Source organism: Euleptes europaea, chromosome 10 (assembly GCF_029931775.1).
Source record: "Euleptes europaea isolate rEulEur1 chromosome 10, rEulEur1.hap1, whole genome shotgun sequence".
In the NCBI taxonomy this organism is placed as follows: Eukaryota; Metazoa; Chordata; class Lepidosauria; order Squamata; family Sphaerodactylidae; genus Euleptes; species Euleptes europaea.
Genome location: NC_079321.1, coordinates 12,944,277 through 12,962,051, shown reverse-complemented (window position 1 = coordinate 12,962,051; position 17,775 = coordinate 12,944,277). Strand labels below are relative to the sequence as shown.

General features: G+C 42.5%; 2 protein-coding genes across 2 annotated transcripts in view; one reads left to right on the top strand and one right to left on the bottom strand.

The window, feature by feature from the left end:
* The window catches only part of RB1 (RB transcriptional corepressor 1), a 66,828-nt gene that overhangs the window by 23,251 nt on the left and 25,802 nt on the right, over positions 1–17,775 (top strand). The window contains exons 14-17 of the mRNA XM_056856854.1: positions 520–576; positions 664–695; positions 790–866; positions 2,625–2,833. Of these exons, the coding sequence (XP_056712832.1) occupies positions 520–576; positions 664–695; positions 790–866; positions 2,625–2,833 (375 nt within the window). The remainder of the gene's footprint in view (positions 1–519; positions 577–663; positions 696–789; positions 867–2,624; positions 2,834–17,775) is intronic.
* Positions 9,633–10,670, bottom strand: LPAR6 (lysophosphatidic acid receptor 6). Its single transcript, XM_056856249.1, has one exon. It carries the CDS (start codon positions 10,662–10,664, stop codon positions 9,633–9,635), a length of 1,032 nt encoding a protein of 343 aa, XP_056712227.1. The 5' UTR covers positions 10,665–10,670.

Sequence of the window (17,775 nt, the reverse complement as noted above, 5' to 3'; positions counted from 1 at the left end):
CATAAACTCCTGTAACATCCCCCTTTAAAAAGTGCCTTCATTTCCCAGCCTTTTCCATTCTGTTGCTGGTTTCTCATGACTCCTCTAGTGTGTGTTGCTAAACGTATGTCCCATTCCTTTATAAACTGTTGTGCTTCTAGTTTAGCTTAGCGCCCCAGCCTTCTGAAGCTTTAAAAAGAAAATCATAGGTTTGACTTGGCTCTTTGAGCAAATTCAATCAGCCAGTTCCTCTAACTTTTCCAGCAAGGTGGTCCCCCCCACTCCAAGATGTATACATAGGATGTCTGCTCTCTGTTTCTTCTGATTTCTTCATACGTTTGGGGTACATTGCTTGAGGCAGATGTCCTGGTCTTAATTCTGTCCCTTTTAATGTTCACTTAAGTAGAGCTGTTCCTTTGAGCTGCCTTACCAAATCATTCATCAAAACAGAGCAGAAATGTACTGGGTAATATTTTGCTCTTAGAGAATGGATCATGTTACTAATTATTATGCCATTTTGTTTCTTTGTATCATTTTCAGAGGTACAGACTTGGAGTACGGTTATACTACAGAGTGATGGAATCTATCTTAAAATCGGTAGGCCACCATAATACACAATGTGTACATTTGTTGTTAGTTTTTTAGTATGTTAAAACATGTCTTCATTCTGTGCCTCTATTCCAGGAAGAAAAACGACTGTCAATTCACAATTTCAGGTATGCTGGGCAAACATAACTTCAAAGATTCTTCGCTTTTTAAAAATATTGCAACCTATTATTGAGTCTTTCTTTCCCCCCCCCTCTTTTACAGCAAACTTTTGAACAACAACATCTTCCACCTCTCTTTGCTGGCCTGTGCTCTTGAGGTTGTCATGGCTACATATGGCAGTAAGTTGGACGAAAATGCCTGCGTATGTGGTTATAAGTAATTAGCCTGATCTTACATCTTAACCTGAGGGAGTTTGTTTGTTTAAAACATTTATTAGATGCCTTTCTTCCTTGCAGAGCTCAAGGCGGCTTACACATATAGAGAAAACACATAAAATAAAATGCACTAAATACATGAATCCAAAATTTAAAACCATTACTGTGAACAGCGAGAATGGGGTATTTGTTGAGCTGGATCTTTCCTCTGCTTTCCACAACAGACTCTTGTAAAGCCCAAAGCCTTGTGGGCAAAAATGTCACAAGGTGAACGGAAGGCTGCAGGAAGGGGGTGGAAGTGGGCGACATTGCCCCTGCCGCTTTCTCAGTGGTGCCAGTGTTATATTGGGAGAGAACAAGGGAGTAGTGATTCTTGCCTGTCATCTCCCACACAATGCCATGGCATTTTGTTCATGTTTCTGTGGTCCCTAGCACTGGTTTATCTGGAGTTCTAAGGGGCAGCTAGAAGAAGGGGCAAACTGAGGTATTGCAAGCACCTTCTGCTTGTAGTTCATAGGTTCCTACCCTATTAAAGGTTTTTAGACTTCTAGGCATGTCTTAAGCTTTTGAATTTAATTTTAGTGTTGCCACTTCTATGGCATTTTACTCTGTTAACACTTGAACACATGAAGCTGCCTTCTACTGAATCAGACCCTTGGTCCATCAAAGTCAGTATTGTCTACTCAGACCGGCAGCGGCTCTCCAGGGTCTCAGGCAGAGAAAGGTCTTTCACATCACCTACTTGCCTAGTCCCTTTAACTGGAGATGCCGGGGATTGAACCTGGGACCTTCTGCATGCCAAACAGATGCTCTACCACTGAGCCACAGCTGTCTAGGCTGTTCTGTTGTTTCTGTTGCTGTAACACATTGGGTTTTTCTATTTCAGTACCACCTCAACTAGAATTTAGAGAGGTGGTAGATGGGTACTTTAAATAATAAAATGTAATGTCGGAACAAAACATGCTGCTTGTTCAGAAGGATGTTTTCCAATACAAATGGTTTGAGGACCAATGGTAGTTACCTGGCGGCTTGTGAAGAGCCACATTTGCAGTTTCCATTCACCGAAAGAGCTGCACGACTCCTGGAGTGAGGGCCAGCCTTCCCCTCTCTGTCTTCCTGCTCTCTCCCCAGCTTGTGTGGCACAGCAGGGTCGGGTGAGAGAGTGAGATTGCCAAGGCATGTGGAGGAGTGCCTGCTGGCCACAGAGAAAAGAAAGTAAAATCACAACCTCGCTGTGGCCAGCTTGCTCTTTTCCTGGGGGATGGTGAGTAGAAGAAGAGCTGGTTTTTATCTGCTGATTTTCTCCACCACTTAAGGAAGAATCAAACCGGCTTACAATCACCTTCGCCTCCCCACAACAGACGCCTTGTGCGGTAGGTGGGGCTGAGAGAGCTCCAAGGGAGCTGTGACTTGCCCAAGGTCACCCAGCTGGCTTCATGTGGAGGAGTGGGGAAACAAATCCAGTTCTCCAGATCAGAGTCCACCACTCCAAACCACCGCTCTTAACCACTACACTACGCTGCACACTACAGCACACTACACTCTCTTTTTGCCCACTCTGCTCTTGGGACAGGTGCCACATTGAGGAATGGTGCCAGGAGAGCCACAGGTGGCTCCTGAACCTCTGAGTGAATATCACTCAAAGTTACATCTTGATACATGAAAATGTTTGCAGTATCTTCTATTAATGGTAACATAATTTGTTGTTGTTGTTTTCTCTAGCCCCAAGGAATGCTTCCCAAAATGACCACACGATTATGGAAACGGACCTGTCTTTCCCGTGGATTATCAACATACTCGACTTAAAAGCCTTCGACTTGTACAAGGTTATCGAAAGCTTCATTAAAGCAGAGCCCAGCCTCACAAGAGAAATGATAAAACACCTAGAATGCTGTGAGCACCGTATTATGGAGTCCCTTGCTTGGCAGTCAGTAAGTTTGTGTTTATTTAAATACATCAGAATGCCAACCTTGTTGTTGTGTCTGTATATAAATACAGGTTCGGAAAATTGCCTGAATTATGTCAATTTGTTAAATGTTTTCAGTAGCTTAATAAATAGGTTATGGGAGTTACTCATCACCGTTCTGTAGGTGGGAAGAGACAGGATGCCTCTGTGGGCCGGGCAGGTGGAAGGTGAATCCCTACAAGGAGTGGTGGTGGGTTCCCCTTCAGACGAAGGTCTGAAGCCCTTCTCCCACGAGGTGGAGGACAGGCCCAAACAAACTGCCTTTTGCTTCCACTGGACACCCCCATGTCTTTGGATCTCAGCAAATACGTTCTAATAGTAATATGGAGTGACACTGAACAAATGTTGGTTGCTCACGTGAATGTTCCTGACTGTTGTGTGTTTATGTTTCTCTTGCAATCTCCATCGTTCTGTTTGGTTGTAAAGTTATTTTGGATGCAGCAGTGAGGGCAGTGAGGAATGGGGTCTTGAGAGCCAGCGGATTGTAGTGGTTAAGAGTGGTGGTTAGGAGCAGTGGACTCCAATCTGGTGAACCGGGTTTGTTTCACCACTCCTCAACATGAAGCCAGGTTGATGACCTTGGGCTAATCACAGTTCTCCCTGAACTCTCTCAGCCCCACCTACCTACCAGGGTGTCTGTTGTGAGGAGGCAAAGGAAAGGTGATTGTAAGCCGGTTTGATTCTTCCTTAACTGGTAGAGAAAGTCGGCCTCCTAAAGATCAAAAGTGAGGGGGCCAGGCACACCTCCTTAGGGAGGTCGTTCCGTAATTGTGGGGCTGCCACTGAAAAGACCCTCTCTCACGTACTCACCAAACAAACTTCTTTGATTGCTGGGACAGTCGGGAGGGCCTTCTCCCTGTGATGTTAATTCTTGGGCAGGAACACATGGGAGAAGACGGTCTTTCAGGTACCCCTGGTTCCTCTTGAGAGCACGTTTTGATGTACTCCCTTCAGCTGTTCTGGGTAGATTTCTAAATCCACCCAGAGAGATGAGAAAATGTGTGCAAGAGCAGAGGAGTCCTTGTCACATATTCTGTTATATTGTGAACTCTATGAGGAATTTAGAAGATCTATAATCGAGCCCTGGTTACAACAATATGGTTATTTGCATCAACCTATAATGGAAGAGAGATTAATTATCCAATTTCTGCTTGAAGATAAAAACCCTGCTATTTCTTAGGATGTAGCTAAATTTTGCTGGAAGGCCATTATTAAAAGACATTATCAAAACAAAAAGGGTTATACTATTAGTGACATATCAGATGATGGGTGAAGCAATGCACAATATATAATGTACAATGTTTATCTGGTACCCTATCATATTGATGGTGTGTTTAATCAGTTTGTTTTTGGTTGTTTGCACTGCTCTGTTGTTTTGTGCTGGCCAATGGCCGTAACAATAAATGTAAATGTACCCCTGGTTCCCAAGCCTTTAATTTTAGCTTTAGGCTGCATTATGGGGCATGTATGACTTAGGTTTGCAGGGAGGGAATAATTCTAAAACCAGCTTCCCCTCTCAATCAGTGGTATGAGTAGAATCAACAGACTGTCTAGCTGCTTGGCGTCAGTGCTGGCAAAAGGAGGTTATCTCGTCCAGAAAGCCTGGAGCCAGCAGGTGGTATGGTATCTCTCCTGAGTTGGCGGACCACGCTTCCCTGCGTCAAGGCAGTCCATACAGCTGTACAAAGGCAGGAAGGTTGTCCAGGGCCTGATCTAAAGTCCAGCTGCCTCCTCAGTTCACAGCATGTGAAGAATCAGCAGGCTTCGTGTATCTTGCATTGTGCCTTGTAAACAATGAATGTTAAAAAATGGCATAGCGCTGCTGGAGGATTCCCCCAAGCCACTGGAGCATCCTTTTGTGCTGATTCACATGTGGCTTTTTGTGCTTTTGTGTGTCCAGGTTCCCATGTTGCATGAAAGAGCTGTATGGATCTGGTGGATAACATGGTTACCTCCCGCATCAGTGCCCCTCCCTAGGAAGTGGTGGTGCTGGTGTGGGAAGGAATCAAAGTGAGTCATTCTGTGAGTTTCCCTGATTCAGCTGTAAACACAGTGGCAAGGGATCTGAGCATGTAGAAGTAGCGCAGGTGTTGCCAAATTAATACATGAATTGGCCCAAAGGGGCGGACATTTCCCTTTTTAAATAGATTGTTTGTTCTTTGTTTAAATCTCTAAAATTATATTGAAACTTTGCCGAAATTAAATCTAAATATGGTCTTTTTTAATAAAAACAAACGAGTCAATTTCTGCACAGAAATAAAGGTGAAAATTAAGTACTGTGTTGTTAGCCATCCTAAGCCCGGCCTTGGCCAGGGATAGAGGGCGTGATAAAAATTGAAACAGATAATAAACATGTATACGTGCCTGTATACATAATTTAAGACTTCAGTATCTTTCGGAGCCTTAATTATAAGGTACGGTGTGTGACCTTCAGTAGCACTTGTTGTTACGGTGAATGCAGGAGCTTTAGCTTAGATTTTGGAATCTGATCATTGCAAGGCAGTTAATGTTCTGTGTTTCTGCTAAATTAAGCATATTGAGACACACAAAAAACCAACAACTCACCCACAACTGGGTTGTAAGAGCCCACTTCCTCCAAAAGATATGAAGATAGCTGAAGTGCCAGACCTTGTTTTGTAAAAATAGCTCTGCTGAGAAGGGCAGACTATAGAGTCATTTCTGCCATCTCAGGAAAAAACAAATGCTTTTTTTGTGGTTTATCGTCACCCAGCAATACACATTTCCATAAAAGTTGATCTTTTTTCTGCTAGCTACTAATTTTGCACATGTCAAGCTTTCTCACCCGGGTATTAAAGAAAAAACACACACATTCCCTTTCAATCTAGAAGCCATTTTTTTTATTGCATCCTCCATGATACCAGCCATATCAACCTGGCAGATGAGAGACATTATACTCAGATCAGTAGGCGGTATCCCTCATTTAGTTTAAACCCGTTTTATTATTTCCTGTCATATTCCATGGATAAGGGAAGGTCACAATGAAATCCCTTTATTCCTGCCTCATAACAAGAGTGAAAATGATTTGGTTAGAGTGACCTATGGAGTTGAACAGCTTTCGTATTTTAATCTGTGTGGCAAGAGTCCTCATTTAGTGGAAGATAATCGCAGCCCCATGACTGTGATATGATGTGACCATTAGTGTAATTGTCAAAATCTTTAGATAAAGGGGCGGGAAGGAAAAGGGTATATTACCGTAAACAAAAATAAGGTGGGTAGGCATGTTTTCTCTCTTGTCCTTGTCTCAAAATAAAATGCAACCTGTAGTACGTTTAGTGAAAACTGAGGAAATATAATTCGTTTATACAGAAAAAGTGGAGGTGACGTTGATTGGCTTTTCTTACGTTCTTATATTCTTATCCCATGTCATTTTGTGATAGTACATTTTCTTTCACGGATCTAGTTGTGGTATTAATAGCTCTGGTTGTTACTGCATTTCTGTTGGACGTACTTGTATTTCTGTACTTCACATCACTGTATTTAAAAAAAAACATTTTTGCTCAAATATTTTCCTTCTAGGGGACAATCAAGCATAGCGGTCATACAGTTTGCGGTGTGCAATTGCACTGGGACATTTGCCTACTGCAAAAATGAGTTCATAAGATGACTATGTACGTCCTCTATCCAGTGCATAAAAATGAATGCCTTCTGAGTACATTTCAGAATATATTTCTAAGTGTGGGTCTGCTGTCATTTGGTGTTTCTGGTACCCTCCCACTCCCTGGTGTGGCTGCTTGGTGGGCGGGCTGCCGCTGTTGGTCTTTACAGGAAGTAAGATTTGAGATAGGAATCAGCTATCAATGATTTTATTACTCCTCCCTGCCTCTCTCCTCCTTCCCACCTCCAGTGTGTTCACTCTTCATAATAAAAGTGTCTGAAAAGGGATATTACACAGTGTAGTGGTTAAGGTGTTGAACACATGAACACACATGAAGCTGCCGTATACTGAATCAGACCCTTGGTCCATCAAAGTCAGTATTGTCTACTCAGACCAGCAGCAGCTCTAGGGTCTCAGGCAGAGGTCTTTCACATCACCTACTTGCCTAGTCCTTTTTACTGGAGATGCTGGGGATTGAACCTGGGACCTTCTGCATGCCAAGCAGGTGCTCTACCACTGGGCCACAGCCCTGTGTTGAACTAGGACCTGGGAAATCCAGGTTCCTATCCCCACTCCCACCATGGAAACTTGCTGGGAGGTAGGATATAAATACTTCAAATACAATATTTTATTATACTGTAGAAGTGACAAGAGCCAGCATGGGATTGTGGTTAAGGTATTGGACTAAGTTCCTGGGGCCAGACACACATTCTCAGCCCTGACCCTGGCTAGTATTTGGATAGGAGACCTCCAAGGAATACCAGGTGAGGCAGAGGCAGGCAATGGCAAACCACCTCCGAATGTCTCTTGCCTTGAAAACCCTAAAGGGTCATCTTTATTCAGCTTCAACTTGATAGCAAAAAAATAAATAAAATAAAATCGTAGTGCCATAAAGACTAACAAGTTTATTTCAACAAGTTTCCATGAGTCAGTAGTCGCTTCATCAGATGCGTAGGAGAACACATCTATTAGATCTGATTTTGTATGTAGAGCAGAAGGGGGAGGGAATGTTGCGAAAAGAGTCTGGTGTAAACCAAGATCCAGTTGAAAGGAATAATCAACTTACTTAGAGTGGGTGTGAGACACGCCCAACTAACAGCAGCAATGAAGAGTAAACAGCAGATCTTATGTGGGATGAAAGGAATAGCGAGGTTCTCTAATAGAAAATAATACTTGGCATAAACAGACCAGTGTAGGCACATTTAGGTCTTGTTGGTTTCAGCGGGAAATAAAAGGGCGCTTAACTTTGATTGCATTGCAGCAGCACAGTTTCCAAAAGAAACTTTTAAAAAGATTAATAAACACCGACTGACATTTTTGCCATTTCCTGCCATTTTAATTATTGTACTCTTAGTTGTGTAGCTTCGTTTAATAAGGGACTGTGACACACCAAACCATTTGTTATCTGTTTGGTTCGGTTTATGTGTGAAGTACTGTTCTCGAATATATATGTATATATACACACACACACTAAGCTTTTATGGCAAAAAACCTGACTAAATAATGAAGAAGAGTTGGTTTTTATATGCCAACTTTCTCTGCCACTTAAGGGAGAATCAAACCGGCTTACAATCACCTTCCCTCCCCACCCCCCACAACAGACACCCTGTGAGGTAGGTGAGGCTGAGAGGGAATGACTTGCCCAAGGTCACCCAGCTGTCTTCATGTGTAGGCGTGGGGAAACAAATCCAGTTCACCAGATTAGCCTCCGCTGCTCACGTGGAGGAGTGAGGAATCAAACCCGGTTCTCTAGATCAGACTCCACTGCTCCAAACCACCGTTTTTAACCACTACACCACGCTGGAATATGTATCAGTATATCTAATTCTCAGCATGGCCCCATCTATGGATGCTTAAACCCAGAGATTGGAGCCATGGACAAACAAGACAAACGTTTCCATAAACCTGAGAAAAACCCCAGGTTTGCAGAACAACCTGGAATCTTAAGGGGGGGGGGAAATCCTCCAGAATGATAGAAGCAGCACATGTAGCTTTACGAAAAAAATGCCCTCAGTGGCTGTTGCTAGGCAACCACAACAGTATTGCCAGCCTTCAATCCTTACTTTGTCACTAAAAAGCCAAAGGAGGGAGCAGGGCCCTTTCCGGGGCTGTTTTGTCATTTGAGAGGAGGACACATTGAGGCCAAGCCTGGCAGCAACCATCGGGCAACTTGCCAGTACCTGACTTGTACAACTCAACCAGACCCTGTTGCTTGCTGTTATTCAACAGCAGCCACCCCACAATAGCCAGTGAGGTAGCGGTTAAACGTTTCAGACTTGGCTCTGGGAGCCCCGGGTTCAAATCACCATTCTGCCTTGGAAGCTCATTAAGTATCTTGGGACCAGTGGCACGCTCTCAACCTAACTTACGTCACAGGGTTGTTATTAGGATAAAATGGAGGAGAGGAGAATGATGTAAGCCACATTAGGTCCCCAATGTGGAGAAAGGCACATGTCTAACAGTGCATTCCTAAGGAGAGTTACTCCAGTCTAAGCCCATTCATTTCTGTGGTCTTAGTCTGGAGTAACTCTCTTTAGGAATGCACTGTGAATGAAGTAAATAATGTAGCTGAAGGTTGGGGCAGATAATTGATGGTGGGTGAGAAGGAAGCAAGGAAATCTGAGGATATTGGGGCTGTCAGGAGGAGAGAGAGGAAATAGTGTTGGGAGGGAGATTGGGAGAAAGGGAGGTGTTTCCCCCCCCCCAAGCAGGTCTTTGCAGGTTCCCCACTTTACAACTTGGCCAGAGTTTTTCCAGAGAGGCTGCCAGCGGGAGGGAAGGCTTGTAGGCCCCCCTGCTTGTTGCTTTCCAGACTGAAAAGGAATTTTGTAACTTCATCTGTAATTGGAATTGTCCTATACTTTAATGCAGAGTGCAAACAGTACTTTTTTCTAACACACTAAGCTGTGAAAGAGTTCTTTTTTTGATGTTCAGCCTCCCCACAAGGATAAAACATGGTAACTTCTCTAACTGTACAGACAACATTGCACAACCATTTAAAAATAAAGACTTTTTTTTTTACTTTAATTTGCAATTACAGTGGTTTTAATTCATAGGAACTGTTTTGAGATGCTGGAGGTACATCTTTAAGCAGAACTGTTTTCCATAACCTTAGGAAATGCTTTATTTTTTCCAGTTCCAACTCTATTCATATTGTAGATTCATTGTCAAAAGTTTTTGCTGTTAAGGTTTGGAGTCCTTGTTGAATGAATGTGTCAGAAACTTTTTCAGATAATCTGTAATCGTATCTTCTAGTTGACCAGTTCTTAATTTTTATTGAATTTTGAATAGTTTCTGAAGTAAAGTAGTAAATTATAGGGTCAAAACAACAGTTTGAAATTGCAATGCACAGAGTGATCGGGTACATAGTCCTAATGGCTGTAATAACTGAACAGTTAATCCATGTTTGTGTCCTCATGAGCGAATAAAGTATTAGAGTAATGTTATAAGGTACAAAGCAGAGGCAGAATATCATCAGATGGACGAAGATCATTCTGAGTACCTTCTTTTTGCTTAATTTATTCCGATGTAATGTAATTGGCTTATTCAAAGTCCTTAAAACCATTGTAGAGCAAGTCACATTCAGAATCAGCGGGATTAAAAATCCCACAGTTTCAATGAAGATAACAATCCTTGAAAGATAGGTTTTCCAGGTCTCTTCAGAAAAGTTTTCAAAGCATGTGTTTTGTTTCAATCCTTCTGTGCTGACCCGAGCGTTGGTAGACTGGAAGAAGCTTGCTGGCGCGCTTCCTGCTATCACAGTCATCCAAATTGCAACACAGACTATCCTTGCATTTCTTTTTGTCCGCACAGTTTTAGAACGAAACGGGTACACGATAGCTAAAAAGCGATCAAAGCTTATACTGGTCAAAAAGAAAATGCTCCCGTACATGTTTATATAAAACAGCATGACCGAAATCTTGCAGAGTACATCCCCAAAGGGCCAGTCCTTTGTTGTAAAATAATAGATTCTGAAGGGTAACGTGAACACAAAAAGTAGGTCTGATATTGCCAAATTGAGCATGTAAGTTGTAGTTTCATTTCGCACTTTTAAAGCGCAGGTAAAAATGTATATAGCAACACAGTTTGATAGTAAACCGAGGACAAATACCATACTGAACATACATCCATATAAAGTGTACTTAAAGGAGTCTTCAATTGTACAGTTGGCGCTTACCATTGTTATGGAAATTTTTCTTTCCAACTTGGTCTTCCCTTAGTAAAGCTGAATCATTGTGTACGTTGCTGTAACGCCAATAAAATCCTCAGAGGGCTTGTAGGGACATCTGGACTTTTGAAACTTTCACAGGCAATCGGCTTTTCTTCAAAAACTTGGACGCTGAATTGATTTTGGGTCGTCACCAACAAAGAGTTCTTTTCTTCTAGCTTCTTCATAGTTCAGTTTGGCAAACCTGGGCAGCAGTAAACATTTCCTTGTCCACAAAAGCCACCATCCTTGAGCTCAGCTAAAACCACGTTCTCATTTCTCCACGTGTTGCCAACTTGGCTGAAGAAGCTGATCTTTTTTCCGGTGAAGAAGACAAATCATTTGCAGAGGTTGCGTGCAAATAGCAGCCACTGAAGCTCCTTGGGGAACTGACTTCCTTGTCTCAGCACAATGCTGGCCTTCCTGCCTTTGTGCTGTTCAACAAGCTTTTCAGCTTGTCTGAGCGGCGGGAAGCGAGCACAGGAATAAAATTCCAAAGCGTGTCCTTTCTTGCTGAGTTGGAGCTTCCTCTCCAGATACAGATTATGTGGTGTGCGTTGCTTAATGTGCCAAAATATGCCTGACACATACACACTACCTTCGTTCAGTTTGTAAGCTGACATCACAGGAAGAGGAGGGAGGGCTAAAACAAAGGACGGTTTCAGCTTTCAGTTCCTTTTCACATAAGGGGCTTTTTTTATATGACTTGTTTAGCCAGCAATATACTTTGCCCGGGAAGCACACAAATAATGACTATGTGCAATAGACAGAAACTCATTAACAGACGAGCATTGCCGCTAACATATATTTAAATGAGTAGATCTTAGACCTTCTACCTCTGACAACTGACTAAAGAATTTTTTAAAAATTAATCCCTTGCCGTTTAATTAGGTATAAGCTTATTTGTGTATTAATAAAATATCAATGTAGATGTTTTTTTTGTGACATTAAAGAACATGTGAGAATTGATGGCAGCTTTAATAAGACGCTGAGTGTTAGAAATCGGCCATTTTGCTTTCTTTCTTTTAATATCTTTCTCTTACCCCTTCATAAAAAGGGCAGCTCAATCTACTGGAGTAAGTCTACTGATGAAGTGCAATAGCCCTGTAATGACTTTTCTGAAACCACAGAGGGAATCTTGGTGGAACTTTAGGAGTGTCAGGCCTTCCAACTAGGAAACTTCTAAATGTCTGTTCTTGTAGTCATGGTTATGTTTATTTTATTTATTTATTTTTATTCAATTTATTCCCCGCTCTCCCCTGGCAAAAGCCAGGCTTAGGGCAGCTTAGAACATAAGAAAAGCCCTGCTGGATCAGACCAAGGTCCATCAAGTCCAGCAGTCTGTTTACACAGTGGCCAACCAGGTGCCTCTAGGAAGCCCACAAACAAGACAACTGCCGCAGCAGCATCCTGCCTCTGTTCCACAGCACCTAATATAATAGGCACGCTGCTCTGATCATGGAGAGAATAGGTATGCATCATGACTAGTATCCATTTTAACTAGTAGCCATGAATACCCCTCTCCTCCATGAACATGTCCACTCCCCTCTTAAAGCCTTCCAAGTTGGCAGCCATCACCACAACCTGGGGCAGGGAGTTCCACAATTTAACTATGCATTGTGTGAAGGAAGACTTCCTTTTATCTGTTTTGAATCTCTCACCCTCCAGCTTCAGCAGTTGACCCCGCATTCTAGTATTACGAGAGAGGGAGAAAAGCTTCTCCCTGTCCACTCCGACAAAATACAGTCAGTCACTTACAGAAAACTTAATCACAATGAATAGATTTTTTTCTTTTGAGATCAGTCTCTTTGGTCTCATCTTTTCAACTGCTGAGGTTGACTCTCCAGACACCTGACCATACACAGTATCACAGTAACACATCAAAACCATCATAGCCTTAAAAACAAACATAGCTCTTGGACTCCCTGACGAGGAATTAAATTTGCCTTATGCCTCTTGATACACGTCAGTTTAAAAAAATTAAAGGGTTCATCCCTCAACAGAAAAGTGCAATGAACTTCTCACTAGCAGTTGCTGCTGCTGATCTGGCCTATCAAGAAACGAGAACGGTGTCAGTTTATGAAACATCCAAAGCCAGTGCAGAAAAAAAAATTATTCTCTAAAGAGAATATGTTTTGGGCATGTTACTCTTCATTAATGGTACCGCAAAGCAAACTATCGTGAACAGACATGCACATTCTCATTTTCAAAAAGAAGTACATTTTAAACTCCTTCAAATCTGATCCATCATGTAACTCACAGAAGGGCCATAGAGTATTTTGCAGACACTATGAATCATGGTCATGGCCTGGGCTAGCCTGATCTTGTCAGATCACAGAAGCTAAGCAGGGTCGGCCCTGGTTAGTACTTGGGTGAGAGACTACCAAGCAAGTCTCAGGTTGCGATACAGAGGCAGGCAATGGCAAACCGCCTCTGTTCATCTGTTGCCTTGAAACCCCTAAAGGTCCCCATAAGTCAGCTGTCACTTGATAGCACTTTCCACCACCACATAAAACAATATTGTTCTATTGAAGTTCCCATTGGCTATCAACATGGATTTAATTTTCAGCCTTGTGGTGGTGGAAAGTGCCGTCAAGTCACAGTTGACTTATGGCGACCTTGTAAGGTTTTCAAGGCAAGAGACGTTCAGAGGTGGTTTGCCGTTGCCGGCCTCTGCGTGGGCTGAGAGAACTGTGACTGGCCCAGGGTCACCCAGCAGGCTTCATGTGGAGGAGTGGAGAATCAAACCCAATTCTCCAGATTAGTGTCTGCCACTCTTAACCACTACACCACACTGACTCTTTCAACCTTGTAGGCACTGACAATTACAAGTTCTATTATATGGGTTTCATTTGTAGTATTAATCAGAAAAATAGTACGCTTGAATACTAAAATGAAATTAAATATTTTACTGTTCTCCTTATTTTGCCTCATAAAAACATTTGCTGCTAACTATTCAGTTTAAAAACACAAATGCTTAACCCGAACTAGGCATTTGAAATCCTTATCCTTGAAGGATTTTTTTCTTATTATAAGTGCAAGTAATTTATTGCAAAAATACTGAAACGGGAGGTGAATAAATAGAAGAAAAATATGCATTCATTCCAGAAGTATACACTTAAGAGTACAAAGGACTGTGCCAAATTCTTGACAGAAATGTCTCTTTTTGAAGGAGAGGAGAAAGGGATCACATATGTTGTAGATGGTCGTTCCAGACATTGGCTTGGATCCCACTGAAATCTACCACAGACAGTAGGATTTTCTGACTGTGAAATGTGACTTTCTTGCCTCCCCCGCCTCCAAGTGCAGGCCAAAAACGCCCCCTGAAGTGCTTTCTGAGGGATTGGGGCCCCCCCAGAAACAGTGAGCTGGACTGCTGCAGGAGGGAGGCATTAGTAAAAGATCCTGCTCCCCCATGCATGAATAGGTTTGACATGATTCAAGCCATAAAGGAGAAAAGGTGTGGCAGAGCTCAAGGGAGCAGGAGACCTTTGGTTGTCTGAGGTTAGTCATTATTTGCATGCTTCCCAGCACAGGTGTATTAGCTGAGATTGATAGAGCTGGAAGAGAGAAGCTCATGGACAGGGATGCGTTTGAGGGAGAAGGCTAAGAAGTGTAGCAGCGGTAGGGCCATGGGCAGCCCTGCCTGTTCCCCCTGCCTGTGGATACTTAAATCTACAGATTGGGGGCACATGCACCCCAAACAGATGGTTCTGCAGACCCAGGGGGGATCTCTTTGGTCTGGAAAAAAAGCTGACATTTTTTTAAAATGGGGGTGCAAGAGGGCGGGGGGGGGGGAAGGCTCGGGAGGGAAGGTGCGAGAGAGAGAGCGCGCACAAGGCTTGGCGCGCCATCGAGACAGCATGAGAGATTCAGCCCTCTGTTCAGAGCTCAGAGCGGGTGTGTGAGCCTTGGCGTGTTGTGGAGGGAGAGAGGGTGGGGAGGAAGCCTGGTGCACTTCTGATGGGGATGGAGCGGGGGGGGGGAGCCTCTGCCCACCTATCTCCACAAGTTTGATTTATGTTTATTTTTTTAATAATAATAATTCTATCCCATGCAAGTCTGAGTCCCCTTACAGCAACCTTTTTAAAAATTAAATCAAAAAAGTTTCCGTCTAAACATTAGGAAGAATTTTCTAACAGTTAAGAGCAGTTCCTCGGTGGAACGGGCTTCCTCGGGAGGTGGTGAGCTCTCCTTCCCTGGAGGTTTTTAAGCAGAGGCTAGATGGCCATCTGTCAGCAATGCTGATTCTGTGACCTTAGGAAAATCATGAGAGGGAGGGCATCTTGGCCATCTTCTGGGTATGGAGTAGGGGTCACTGGGGGTGTGAGGGGAGGTAGTTGTGAATTTCCTGCATTGTGCAGGGGGTTGGACTAGATGACCCTGGTGGTCCCTTCCAACTCTATGATTCTAAGTTTCTTTAAAAAAAAATTAATTGGATTTTTTGGGTACAAGATAAAATGGGAAAGGAGGGGAAGGAACAGTAAAATTAACATTTATTTCTATGACAAACCACTACATCTGATACTTGACGCATTCTTACATTGCGTTTCTAATCTAAAATGAGAATATTCATTGCGTTACTAATCTAAAATCAATATTCATAATCTCACCAATTTCTATTGATCTCTACTATTAATCTATATTCTTCATTATCTTCTGTTACAAAATTTTATAATACTATAGTCTATAATCAGACTACATTAGATTTCATTATCAACTATTGGGTATCTTACTTATACAGCTCTTATATTTAGCCCCTTTAATAAAATCTCTGTATTGTATCACAAGTTGCGATATTATATTGACTACAAATTGTCTCTCTATCCAAGTTTATCGTAGAAAGGTTGCCACTTGTTCCAGAAGTCTTCGAAGGGTTGTTTCTTAATTAAACAGGTTAGTTTAGACATCGTAGCAAAGTCCATAAGTTTCTGCATCTATTCTCTCTTAGTCAGTACTCTTGGATTTTTCCAGTATGAGGCATATTCTAAGTTTCTTGAAGGTCTCCCTTTGTCCCTTCCTAATGCTCTGCCCTCCCCCATATTGAATTTGGATCAGATTGGAAACTTAGGGTCTCATTCACACCGGTTTGTCTAATATATGTGTTGTCACCCAACCAAATGCAGTAACATCTATGAGAAGATGATAGTAGAGGAGTGCGTATGTATGTAGTTGACATCCTGGGTGTGGCCAGGCAAGTTAATACCCTTTCATAAGAAACAGGTGTGATGGCATTGCTTTTAGATGGCTCTGGCAGTTGTTCGTTTACGGGAAAGGCTGTTTGTGCTCTTAGAATCCGTTTCCACTCTTTGGCCTTTCGCTTTTCAGAATGGCCTGTGTGTCATCAGTTAATCATGAGTCAGCCTCCAGTATGATAAAGGCAGCTGCAGATGGCTGGTGTATTGGGCCTTCTAATCCATATAAAGATAGTGCGGTCAAGGGGAAAAAACCCATACTTGGTCAATTCCAGTGAGTTGGATTGTAATCTTCCACTTTGGTCTTTGCCCCTTCACTTTTAATCTTATCTTCATAGGCCCTTGTTTCTGTAAGGGGACTCAAACTTGCAATGGGGTGGAATTATTATTGTTATTAAAAAATAAACATGAATTCCCAACAAATGTCTCACCCCGCAAAAGAAGCACACTAATCAACCCAAACCATGTGGCTGTAAGAAGTCTGACCAAGCGTCGTCATGTTTGTTGTACTCCTCTTTTCTGGACAACTATACACTAAGTCCAAGATCCCGTCTTGCCCAAGTTCTACATATGGTATGAAATGGGTTTCCACGCCTGCAGGACTAATCTTTTGTCTATTGCTGTCGCCCACAGAATGCATATCTGGTTCTCCTTGTTAAGTGAATCAAGTTGAAAAGTGTGGTGGAAAGTTCTGTCAGGTTGCAGCTGACTTTATTTATGTATGTTATTTATAGTCCGCCTTTCTCACAGGGGCTCAGGGCGGACTACACATAGTGAGCCAGTACAATCACAAAAAATGGGATATTCAGTAACCAGTGTATTAGGATTTTAGAAGTCTGGAACCACCAGAAAGAACTGAAGCATAGCGTAAGTATTCACATGTGTAGAAACAGAGCCCGTTTCTTTCCTGGTAATGGAACTGAGAGGGTTTAGGTTTGGTCAGTAAACTCACCAATAATAGCTTTATTGATTGTAAAATAAGCAAAAAGAGTTAAAAACAAAGTTATGAGGCTTTATGTAACAAAAAAATAGTCTGTTTAGCTAAATACTTAAAGATGTTACATAATAAGGCTGGTTCTTAAGGCATTGAGGTCTGCTAAGCAAAGCATGCCTCAAAGTGACATGGTAACGGGCAGCAAAGACAGTTGCAGAAGGAGTGACTTGACTTCTGAATGCTGAAACTTATGGGAAAAGCAGGCCATGAACAGGTGGTACTTAGCTCCCAATCACAGGGGTTCTTGGCTTGAACCTTCTAGGTGCATTGGACCGGTTCAAACCAGAATTAGGGCCCCCAAGGAAGATGAGCAAATTTCCCCCCTCCCATATCATCCTATCAGATATTTCTCACGAACTAATTAACAATAGCATGAGAAGGAACCTCGAATCCAGCCTCTGCTGATAACGGACACCTGGTGTTTGTGAGCAGGCTATGCCTGAGAGTGGAATATTACAGGCTGCTATAGCTAAGGAGAACAAAATGGATGTCACAGAGGTGAAACAGTTTGAAGATGGTTTCTCTGTCTTGACAGCATGACACATTGGGTGGTACAGGAATTACATAAATAGGATCTGATTTACAATAAACTAAACACAGCCGCATAGACTATAGTCCCTAATCATTTATTTGAGCAAGTTTGTAAAACCATTTTGGGCAGTGCAACCCTATTACCTGCGCAGAAAAGCCCTCTTGAATAGTTCCGTTTTGCATAGTTTTTGGAAAGCCAGGAGAGAGAAAGCCGGCATATAAAAACCAACTCTTTTTCTCCAGTAATAAAGCTGGATCCAGTATGACCCCAAGGCTTTTACCTAAGTCAGCAAGGAATAGTTGAACTCGATCAAAAGTTGGGAGAACAATGTCCTTTAAGACCTCCTCCTCCCCACCCAGCATT

Coding starts and splice junctions, on each gene's coding strand:
- LPAR6 (XM_056856249.1), bottom strand. CDS start 10,664: ATGGTAAGCGCCAACTGTACAATTGAAGACTCCTTTAAGTACACTTTA.